Source organism: Rattus norvegicus, chromosome 8 (genome assembly GCF_036323735.1).
Source record: "Rattus norvegicus strain BN/NHsdMcwi chromosome 8, GRCr8, whole genome shotgun sequence".
NCBI classification, from domain to species: domain Eukaryota; kingdom Metazoa; phylum Chordata; class Mammalia; order Rodentia; family Muridae; genus Rattus; species Rattus norvegicus.
This window is the reverse complement of record NC_086026.1, coordinates 115946333-115957219: the sequence shown is the minus strand read 5'-3', so window position 1 is coordinate 115957219 and position 10887 is coordinate 115946333. Positions and strand designations below refer to the sequence as shown.

At 52.8% G+C, this 10887-nt stretch overlaps 2 protein-coding genes across 8 annotated transcripts in view; one reads left to right on the top strand and one right to left on the bottom strand.

The window, feature by feature from the left end:
• Positions 1-748: 748 nt before the first annotated feature.
• Acy1 (aminoacylase 1) lies at positions 749-6152 on the top strand. Of its 3 annotated transcripts, none has more exons than XM_063265237.1 (15): positions 749-1071; positions 1450-1558; positions 2184-2248; positions 2337-2441; positions 2810-2904; positions 3171-3247; positions 3341-3430; positions 3521-3577; positions 3965-4038; positions 4126-4175; positions 4316-4460; positions 4543-4611; positions 5517-5596; positions 5722-5798; positions 5885-5951. In XM_063265237.1, exons 2-14 carry the CDS (start codon positions 1465-1467, stop codon positions 5777-5779), a joined length of 1059 nt encoding a protein of 352 aa, XP_063121307.1. In that variant the 5' UTR covers positions 749-1071; positions 1450-1464; the 3' UTR covers positions 5780-5798; positions 5885-5951. The 3 variants fall into 3 exon arrangements, with proteins under 3 accessions (XP_063121307.1, NP_001005383.2, NP_001380767.1); NM_001005383.2 differs by having other exon boundaries at positions 815-1071; positions 1454-1558; positions 5738-5798; positions 5885-6152; NM_001393838.1 differs by having other exon boundaries at positions 815-1071; positions 5738-5798; positions 5885-6152.
• A 1390-nt stretch (positions 6153-7542) lies between these two features.
• Positions 7543-10887, bottom strand: part of Rpl29 (ribosomal protein L29) — an 893235-nt gene continuing 889890 nt past the window's right edge. For 2 of the 5 annotated variants that reach the window (XM_063265012.1, XM_063265014.1), the window contains exons 2-4: positions 9103-9179; positions 8746-8810; positions 7543-8024 (exon numbers count right to left, since the gene is read on the bottom strand). In XM_063265012.1, coding sequence (XP_063121082.1) covers positions 7656-8024; positions 8746-8810; positions 9103-9139 — 471 coding nt within the window. In that variant the 5' untranslated portion in view covers positions 9140-9179 and the 3' untranslated portion in view covers positions 7543-7655. 5 annotated transcript variants of the gene reach the window in all.

Sequence of the window (10887 nt, the reverse complement as noted above, 5' to 3'; positions counted from 1 at the left end):
CCCTCCCGGAGCTGGCTCAGCCTCTGGAACAGAGGGCAGAACTCTCTGGGAGTACAAAGGACAGCTAGGTAGGAGCACAAGTGGGCAGCTACAGTTACAAACCGCTTGTGGGTGGCCAGAGGAACAGTCGTGCCTCTGTTTCTCGCTCAGCTGGAGGCAGAAGAGCTAAGAGTTCAGTGTAGGGTCAGCCAAGCTGCTCTTTCCTTCCCCCTCTCCCATACTGAGAGGTGTGCCGATTGTGCTTGGCGCTCTGCACCTCCACCACCTCAGACTAGCAATGTCACACATAGGTTCTATCCACAGTTACACGGATTTGGCCACACAGAAACTCGTGGACAGAGTCGCACGTTCTCCCATCCGGGTATTTATATTTCATTTATGGTTATGGCACTTTGCCAGACACCCACTCTGCCTGACCAGGGTTAGAACCCCATGGGCACATCAGCCTCCTGGAACTCACAGAGTTGGGAGGGCAGACACTAAACAAAAACCTCACTACAGGAGGAGTGTGGTAACCTAAGGGTGGAGTGGGGTCTCCCTGAGGAGTGGAGGCAAGAAAGGGCAGAGAGGACAGGATGCGCTTTGCAGGCAGGCACCTAGAGAACAGAGTACCCAACGCGCGGCGGTGACTTTTAGCGCCAGGCCCCGCCCTCTTTTCTCGCCCTATCCGGAGGCTGCAAGGGGAGGAGGGTTCCCTGGGGGCGGGACCATCCTGGGCTGGCGGTCCAGGCTCCAGGGCGGGGTATCGGTAGGGCGGAGCTGGCCTCAGTGAGGAGGACCCAGTGGGTGGATCCCGGATCCAAGCTTCCAGTTACCCAGCGCAGGCCCCACGCAGAGCCTGGCAGGGACAACGGCGCCGGCTCCGCCACGGGAACTGGGACAGCCCATATAGTCTTCGGTCTCCGCCCCTCCACTCCGCCCAGGCCACGTGGTGGGTGGCCCCGGGCGGTTTTGAGATTGTGACCTCGGTGGACCCTGAGTTCCGGCCACAGTCTCAAGAGGGCCCTGAGAGAGGAGAGCACTGGACTGAGACCTGAGGAGAGCACTGGACTGAGACCTGGAGAGAGCAAGGTTGGGGGACCTTAGGGAGGGGTTGAGGAGTATGGGGCTCCGTGGCTCTGTGGCATAAAAGCCCGACCTTTGGGAGAAATATTTTGAGGAGGGTATAGGGAGTCAGTGTCTCATTCAAACCAAGTTCTCCTAAACTGGCTCTGTGCACCAGCTTTCTCTTATGTCAGGTGGGCACTCGGAGGATCAAACTGACTTCCAGGCACTCCTTCGAGGATTAAATGAGGGAATGTTTAGAAAGCAGCCAGCACGTGGCTTGGCACAGAATGGGGGAGTCAAACCCCCATAGGAACAACATTGGAAAGGCCAGAGTTCAGGTGCAGACCACGGGCCCCAACTTCCGGGGCTGGGAGTAGTAATTAACTATTCACTTTACCCAAGCCAGCACGCCGCGTCATGACCACCAAGGGTCCTGAGTCTGAGCACCCCTCCGTGACGCTCTTCCGCCAGTACCTGCGCATCTGCACTGTGCAACCCAATCCTGACTATGGTGAGAATGAAGGGTCTTAGGGCCCGTGATGGGGCTTCATGGGCTGGGAGAATGCTGTACATTACCTTCAACACCTGCCACCCTGTGGACCCCGACTCTGCTGTTTCTGCTGCCTCCCTTCCTGTTGCCATGCCCTAGGTTAGCTGACCAAGGCAATGGGTCCCACTATGCACCCACACTTTCCCTATGCTGTGCAACTTCTAATGGTTATGCCTGGCAGCTCGTTTAAGGAAGGCGTGGCTTCACCTCACTCCTCAAAGGCCAGAGTGGCGTGTGGAGACTGGGCCAACCATCCCTGATCTAACTCTACCAAAGTTGTACAAAGGCCACAGTCCTTAGGGAATCTGGCTTAGTGTGGCTAAGGATCTTGTGCGTGGGTCCAAATCCTGTTGTAGGATTTACAAGCTGAGTCTCTTTATCTCTGACTTCTCTATCATTAAAGAAAGATAACACCTGACCTTCACAGAGGGTCACTGATGAGCCAAGAACATGTGTTCCTTGGGGGACACAGGTGCAGATGTCTCAAGAGGTTTGAAATTGTGTTGGGGAAGCAGCTATACATCTCTGGGCTGCCTAGGCCAGTGGGTACCAGCAAAAGCAGTGCCAAGGCTCTCTGTTTTCCCAGGGAGTGCGGTCACCTTCCTTGAGGAGAGAGCCCGCCAGCTGGGTCTGAGCTGTCAGAAAATAGAGGTGAGCCTGGGGCCTTGAGCAGGGTGGGGCCCTGGCTTGGGGACACCCTGTCGCCTGGTGCTAACTGCTTCCTGCCCTGATTCTGCAGGTGGCGCCTGGCTATGTGATCACTGTGCTGACTTGGCCAGGCACCAACCCGTTGCTTCATTCCATCTTGCTAAACTCCCACACAGATGTGGTACCTGTCTTCAAGGTGTGTATGGAGGGATGTGTGCGGGCCTGGAGGACAGACACAGTGTAGACTTCAGGATTCCCCAGGGACCCATGGTGCTGATCTCATCCACTGACTCGTTTTGTTTTGTTTTTCTTGAGACAGGGTCTTAACTATGTAGCTCTGACTAGCCAGGGCATGTGCCATTATACCCAGTTTACCCACCACTAACTCTTAACGTTCTTATGGCTCCAAGCCAGCAGCCTTTGTCCAGTCAGGGTTTTGTGTTAGGGACGGGGGTGGCGGCAGGAGACAAGTGGGGGATGGAAATCAGGTAGCTGGGGTTTCTAGCCTTCCGTCTCTCTCAGTTCAATTCTGTGGCGGACCTCTCTTCCCACCTCTGCCCTCAGGAGCATTGGCATCACGACCCCTTTGAAGCCTTCAAGGATTCCGAGGGCTACATCTATGCTAGGGGCGCCCAGGACATGAAGAGTGTCAGCATCCAGTGAGTAGCCTCCTCCCAGATCACCGCCGCTGGCCTTTCGGAGTCAGCAAGAGCACAGGGATGTGTTGGAAAACCCGAGTCAAGCAGGGATCATCTTGACTGTCTGTCTAAAGCAGAAATGGCTGCCGTGGCCATTTATGAATGGGGAAACGGGCCCAGAAAAGGGCAGGGAGTTTTCTGGAGTCCCTGAAATAAATGGCAGCCAAGTTTCTAGGGCACAAGACTACACCATGCACACCCTGAGCACTTAACTTCTGCTCCTTTAGGTACCTGGAGGCCGTGAGAAGGCTGAAGAGCGAGGGCCACCGGTTCCCCAGAACCATCCACATGACATTTGTGCCTGGTAGGAGTGGCTTGGGGAGGGGCATCTTTGAGAAGGGGAAGGAAGGTCTGTTAGGAGGCTTCTCACCTCACATCCCTGACACTTCTTTTACAGACGAGGAGGTCGGAGGTCACAAGGGGATGGAGTTGTTTGTGAAGAGGCCTGAGTTCCAGGCTCTGCGGGCAGGCTTTGCTCTGGATGAGGGTGAGCAGGTTGGCGAGCCTTCCACAGGGGTAGGGAGGCAGCACCGGGAAGCCGAGTCACTCCACCCTGTACACCCACTTTCTCCCTCAGGCCTGGCCAACCCCACTGATGCCTTCACCGTTTTTTATAGTGAACGGAGTCCTTGGTGTGAGTATGCGTTTTGGGGGAGAGGGGTGCTGCTTGCTGCCTCCTTTCCTGTAGCCATCCCCCAGGTCAGCTGACCAAAGCCACCAGTCCCACTGTGCACCTTTTCTCGTGCTGTCTAGCTTCCCCTGCTTACTCCTAGTTGAGGAGCATCTTCACCTCACCCCTCACCCGCCTGTGCTAGCCAGGTGCAAACTCAGCCAGAAAGAGCTAGGATTTGCACAGCAGAGGATCTTCTGGAAGTTGATGCCTGAGGCATCCAGACTTTTTTGCCTTCCTGGGTTCTGAGGGCAAGCTCTTGACTTTGGCTGGCATCCTGCTGTAGGCGGTGGGCTCAGAGATCACAGTGTGTCTCCAGCTCTCTAATGCTGATAACTCTCTTCCTCCCAGGGATACGGGTTACCAGCACTGGGAAGCCAGGCCATGCCTCACGCTTCATTGAAGATACAGCAGCTGAGAAGTTGGTGTGTGGCCCAGGGGGAGCCTGGGCATTCGGGAGGCTCTGTCCCTGGGACAGAGCCACTCTTACACCTCACCTCATACTCTCCTAGCATAAGGTTGTAAACTCCATCTTGGCATTCCGGGAGAAGGAGAGGCAGAGGTAAAGGCAGCCTAAGAAGGGGGTGGGGTGAGGGGGCAGCTCTGGAAGGCTGTGCAGGACTTTTGACTTGGGCTACCTTGCTACCTTCTTTCCTTTGCAACGCCTGCTCTCTGCCTCCCCCCAAACCCCAACCAATGCAGGCTGCAGGCGAACCCTCACCTGAAGGAAGGGGCCGTGACTTCGGTGAATCTGACTAAGCTCGAAGGTGGTGTGGCCTATAATGTGGTACCTGCTACCATGAGTGCCTGTTTTGACTTCCGAGTGGCGCCAGATGTAGACATGAAGGTGCCGCCCCCACCCAGGTTTGAGGGAGAGAGCCTGGGCACTCATCCCGTACTGGAGGCTCAGCTCATACCCCTTCCTTCAGGCCTTCGAGAAGCAGCTGCAGAGCTGGTGCCAGGAAGCGGGAGAGGGGGTCACCTTTGAGTTTGCTCAGGTATTGACTTGGGACCTATGATGAGGGAACCACAGGAGTTGGAGCTTACTAGGTCTGGAATTATGTAGGACCCCTGCAGATATCTGGCTGACTCCCTAACCATGAGAGATGTTTCATTTACCCAGTAAGCAGTAGATGCAAAGACCATTCTGAATGGTAAGGGATAAAATGGCGGGGGGTGGGGAGGGTCTTCTCTTGCCTCATGTTCGCGGCAGCATGGAGCAGGGAGGCACGTTTGCAACCTTTGATAGGAAATCTGGAGTGTGGCTCAGTTGGTCGAGTGCTTGCCTAGCATGCCTGAAGCCTTAGTTTGATCCCCAGCACCCTCCTAAAGGAGGAATGTGACATAAGCCCATGAGCAATCAGAGGTGGAGATCAAGGCCAGCCTTGGCCACTTAGTGAACTCAAGGCCAGCTGAGACCCTATCTTAGAAAGCAAAACAAAGGCAAGCTGTGGTGGCTCATGCTGTTAATTCCAGCACTGCAAAAGTAGGCAGATCTCTTGTGAGTTTGAAGCCAGCCTGGTCTACATACTGAGTTTAAGGACAGCCTTAAACTCAGCCTGTGTTTTGAAAGAAAGAAAGAAAAGTTACTGTGATATGATGTGATTGTGCCCGCATGTGGTCCGGGAAAGTAGGACCTTGTATTCAGAGAATATGTATTCTGCCGGTCTGAGGCCCAGGGTGCCTGCACAGCAAACATTTGGGCTAGGATCTGAAGAATAGAGTAAAGTAAATGAGAATGAGGAAGGACCCAGACCTAGGGCACTGGAAGGACTGGAAGAGGACCTGGGGCTGTCTTGGCCTCCGGGAAGCCCGGTAGGTGGGTGGGTGTGCCCTGTGCCAAACACACCACATTGTGTGAGAGTCAAAGCCCCATGTCCTTGTCATCCCTTCCCTACTCCAGAAGTTTACAGAGCCTCGAATGACACCCACTGATGATACGGACCCCTGGTGGGCAGCTTTCAGCGGGGCCTGCAAGGAAATGTGAGCACTGCCCAGCCCTCTTCTGATAGCCCACATCTCAGAACCTCTCCTCCCTGTTGCCTCCCCACTTTCCCACCGTCCTGTGGCCCTCTGGTCTCTCTCCTGCCCTCATCCCCATTTACCAGGCTCTTCTCTGATCAGGAACCTCACTCTGGAGCCGGAGATCTTTCCTGCTGCCACTGACAGCCGTTATATCCGAGCGGTGAGCTACTCACTCACAGGGCAGGGCCAGGCAGTGGGGAGTCTGAAGGCTGCCTTTCTCCTAACAGCTTTTTCTCACCCCTCCAGGTGGGGATCCCAGCTCTGGGCTTCTCGCCCATGAACCGCACACCCGTGTTACTACATGACCATAACGAACGACTGCACGAGGCTGTGTTTCTACGTGGAGTTGACATATATACACGCCTAGTTGCTGCACTTGCTAGTGTGCCCGCTCTGCCTGGTGAAAGCTGAGCCCCAGGCCTTCCAACCCTCATAGCTTTCAGCCCAACCACTGCCAAGGATCTGTTGCCCCCGCCCAGTAATAAAGCCAGTGTTGAATGGGATGTTCTTTATACTGTTGGACAATCATGGAGTAGATTTGTTTCTCTGGGGACTTAGTAGTACTATACATCTGTGCCCAGCTGGACACCCTAGTTCCTGTGTCATGAACCCAGTGTTCTGACCTGCAAGGTCCAAATACTGTTCCCATCACAAGTGGATACTGAGGGTCTGGAGAAGTGGTGTATTGGGCCATGCCCAATAGTGTTATCAGTGTTATCCAGGGCTCCAGGAATTGAATACTGAGGTAAATTCCATAAGCACAGGGGAAGGAAGACAGAGCTTTATCTATACCTTAGTTCTAGACAAACATCCGAACCCTGGCCTGTCACCACTGGGTGTTTTCAGTAATGAGCCCTGCTCATGGTAAGGGACCAGTGCTTTGAACTTACATGTTGAACCTTGCTGTCTTTGCACTGCGGTCTTGCACTAGAGCTGTGGCTCCCTTATCGGGACACAGACCCCAAAAGGGACTATTTTTCTCATAGCTGCAAGGCTGCCTCTCCTGGCCTCCATAGCCATGTGATCATTTTCATACATGGATAGCAAGAGTACCACCACACCTCAGAGTCACCCTATCACAGGTTAGCTCTGTGGCATTACAGCATCCCTTTGAGCAACCAAAGGGTCCAGGGGTGGGTTAAAGCTAGTCCTGGAGGTTCCTGGTACTCAGGAAAGGATCCATTCTGTTCTACAGAACACCCCAGAAACACCAGTCATTTGCTGGTTTGCTGGGAATGGTGGTTCGAGGCTGCAATCTTTATACCCTGGAAGATTACACATCTGTCAAGATCAGGTTTGCCTGGTTGGTTTTGATCCTAGCTGTCCTCTAACCTACACTCCAACAGGAGTACCATGGCACACACTTCTCTCTGGCACACAAAATGTAAAGAGAAAAGGTTCAATGCCAGCCTGGGCCAATGCATAGTCATGAGATTAGCAGTGGCTCAGTAGGTAAACATTTGCCAAGCTAGTTTGATCCCTCGGACAGTCCACAAGCTGTCTTGACCTCTACCCAGAACATTAGAGAAAATTAAAGGTCTGCATGCCTGTGCTACCCCCACCCCCAACCTAGAGGCACGGCCAGCTACTGGGGTGATAAGATGGCATCTCTGTCCCTTCCCAGATCCAATACAACCTACCAGTGGCCTCTAGCCAGGAGCAGTCCTGTCAGACCAGAGCATAACTAACAGGCCAACACCTTATTTCCGAGGTGCCAATCTTCTGTTTACTACACTCCTCTCTTGTAGTTCAGGATCCTACCTCAGGGCTCCAACCTTTCATCTCTAAAAGACTTATTTTTCTCACCACTGCAACCCCTTTCCATCCAAGGCTTAATCAGCTCTCGCTCCACACCAGAGGGCAGCAACTCCACCCTCATCCCACAACAGACACAAGCTAACAGATCTTGTCTCAAGTTTATTTGTAAAAACAGCATAGGACACTGGTCATCTGCAGATAGTGTGTAGGTGGGTGTGTCACAGCAGTCTGTCTGTCTTCACACTGGCAGGAGCCTGTTCTATGGGGCCTTCACAGGGGCCTGGGCACCCTTGGGAGCCTGGGCTGGAGCTTTGGCCTGGGCCTTAGCTGGAGCTTTGGCCTCTGCCTTGGTTTGAACCTTGGGCTTTGGTTGGCAGAGCCTACGACCCTTGGCCATGTAGCTTCGAATCTTCTTCCCAAGCTTGGGGTGAGCGATGAAAGCCAGACGGCTGAGTTTGCGGCTGGAGCCCTTTGGCATCTTGGGCTTGACAGCCTGAGGCTTCACGAGGGCCTTGATGGCCTCTGCTCGTGCACTCACTGCCTTGGCATTGTTGGCCTGCATCTTCTTCAGGCCTTTCTTGTTGTGCTTCTTGGCAAAGCGCATGTTCCTCAGAAACTTGGGGTCGACCTGGAAAACAGAAAAGATACATGAATTAGCATATAACAGCCCCAGCTCCTTTCCTCGAACCTCTACGGACAAAGTCGATATTTTAAAAAGAGCATTAAGTTAACCTTAACCGTGAAAAGGTCATATAGTGTGACTTCCAGATATCCAGCTGTTTCCTGAGACTCTCCTAGGGCCACCCTCCCTACCTCAGTTAAGAGTGTCAGATACCAAGCCTGGTCCATCAGATTCACATCAGAGCAAGGTTACAGGCAGCAAACAGACCAGGTGCAGGCTCAGTTATCCCCAGTCTTATGCTGGGTATGATCTAATGTACAGAATTAAGGCTGGAGAGATGGCTCAGTGGTTAAGAGCACTGACTGCTCTTCCAGAGGTCCTGAGTTCAAATACCAGCAACCACAAGGTGGCTCACAACCATTTATAATGCATTTAGTTTCTTAGGAGCAAGTTACATCAGGGACTGGGAAAGTCAAAGCTTTTCTGAGTCTGGCAGGGGAGAGCAAGGAACAGAAGGTTCCTTGGGAAGCCATTACATCAAAGGGCAGTTCTAAGAGTCACCAGAGGAGGTGGGCAACACCTTTAATCCCAGCACTCCTGAGTACATCTCTCTGAGTTCGAGGCCAGCTTGGTCTACATAGGACAGCCAGGGCTATACAAAGAAACCCCATCTCCTCCCCAACCTCCGCCCCCATGGGATATTTTATGATCCGCTGTATTTACTCACCCCTTTAAGAGATTCGTATCTTTGTGACCGGGGTTTCTTGATGCCATTTCTGTGCCATTTGCGGGCTGTAGGGTGACAAATATTTACAGATCAATAAAATGAGTTATGTTCTAATAAGACCACCTAACATCACGGTTGGCACAGTCCTTTTGAGAATACTCAAGGAAGGGGTGCAAAGCACTGTGGGCATCTCAAGCAGGTTCCTGGCCCCCAAGTTTGTAATCTCAAAAGTACCTAAATATACATCAGCTTCAGGCTCACCTGAAGGGAGACCTGTCCTCCCTTCAGCTCTAATCTAGTCACCCTAAAGCAATCTTTGCTAGGGTACAGGCACCAGCTAGAGACCAAGGAACTTACACTGGTTGTGTGTGGTGTGGTTCTTGGACTTGGCCATGTCTGCACCTGCAGGAAAGACATGAGATCAGTTCTGGGACCTGACCAGGACACCTCGGCCGCCCTGAACTGGTGCAACGTGAAGAAACCAGAAAAAGGCTGCAGCAGAAGCTTTCCGATTTACGACATCCACCAGCCCGGCCGTACTCACAAAACGGGACCCTACCTCTCAAACGCAAGCAATGAGGTCCTGAAACTAAGTTTGCCGGCCCCAGGGGCCGCTTTTTCCTTCATCCATTCCCTGAGGACGACCGGGCAACCACCCCCGCCCGGCAGTCTCTACGCCCCCATAGTCGAGCAGCCGCCCGCCCTGTCCTTCCTGCGACCCGTGTCGCATGCCCGTGACCCACAGTCGCCGTACAATCACGGATGGAATCGGATGCCGTAAGGCCAACACTCACGGTAAGCCGCGGCTCCCGCAGCGCCTGGGACCGGAAGAGAAAGAGAAAGGCCCGCTGTGCAGCACGGGAAATAGGGCCGACGCCGCCGGAAGGTCCAACGGAAAAGCTTCCCTCACGGCTGGCAGAGAAAAAAGGTTCCAAGGCCGGAAAAAGCTGAAGCATAGACAGGGGAGGGGTTAGAGCCTGACCCCGCCCTCTGCAGTCTCACGGATTTCTTTCTTTGCTTAACTCCTCCCCCCTGTTTTTGACAGGATTTTTCTTGCTCTGTAGACAAGGCTGGATTATAACTCTCCATCATCCAACTGCATCCTTATGTTTCTAAGGTTAAGAGCGTGGTCCTCGCTTGGACCACGACGGCGGCCAGCCCTGTGTCTGTCCTCTTCCTTCACTTCCTCCAGTGCCGACTTCGCTCCTGGGCCAGACTTAAAGACCCGAAAGCCAAGGGAGCCTTTGAAGGATGAATGTTACAGAGCGAAGAATTTGTGTTCTTAAAAACCTCACCTGGCTCCTGTGTGTAATGAACTGTAGAGGGCAGAAGAGAGGAGGAAGAGCTGGGAGCTGAGTGCAGATTGCCACACAAGGGTGCTGGCTGCCTGAAAATGGTGAAGAATGAACTAGGAAAAAGAATAGACTAGATTTGGGATGCCGAAGATGACAGAAAAGGGGCAACTGTAGTCCAAGTCTGGTTCAAAAGCGTACACAGAGTGGCAGTTTTGCGGTTTCTTTTTACATGCACTAAATGCGAGATGAAGCCGGTGTGGTGAAACAGGCCTGTAATTGCAGCTACTTGGAGGCTGGAGAATTTAAGTCTGAGATACAACTGAATAACTCAGGTAGACCTTATCTCAAAAACAAACAAAAACAAAACAAAACAAACAAACAAACAAACAAACAAAAACCCTCACCTTATACTGTCAGGATATCCCAGCACTCAGGTAGTGAGTTCCAGAGCAGCCAGGTAGCATGATACCCCGTCTCTAATTGTAGCTCAAGCCTGAATTCAAACCCTGTATCCAAGTGTGGAAGGACAGGATAGACTCCTGAGAGTTGTCCTCTGCCTTAAACACCCACATATAGGCTCATAAAAATAGTGATTTTTAAGGATTCAAAAGCCAGGAGTGGTGGTGGACACTTTTTTTTTTTTTTTTTTTGGTTCTTCTTTTTCGGAGCTGGGGACTGAACCCAGGGCCTTGCGCTTCCTAGGCAAGCGCTCTGCCACTGAGCTAAATCCCCAACCCCGTGGTGGACACTTTTAATCCCAGCACTAGAGAGATAGAAGCATGTGGGTCTCTGTGAGTTCAAGGCCAGCCTGGTCTACAAAACGAGTTCAGGACAGCCAGGGCTGGTT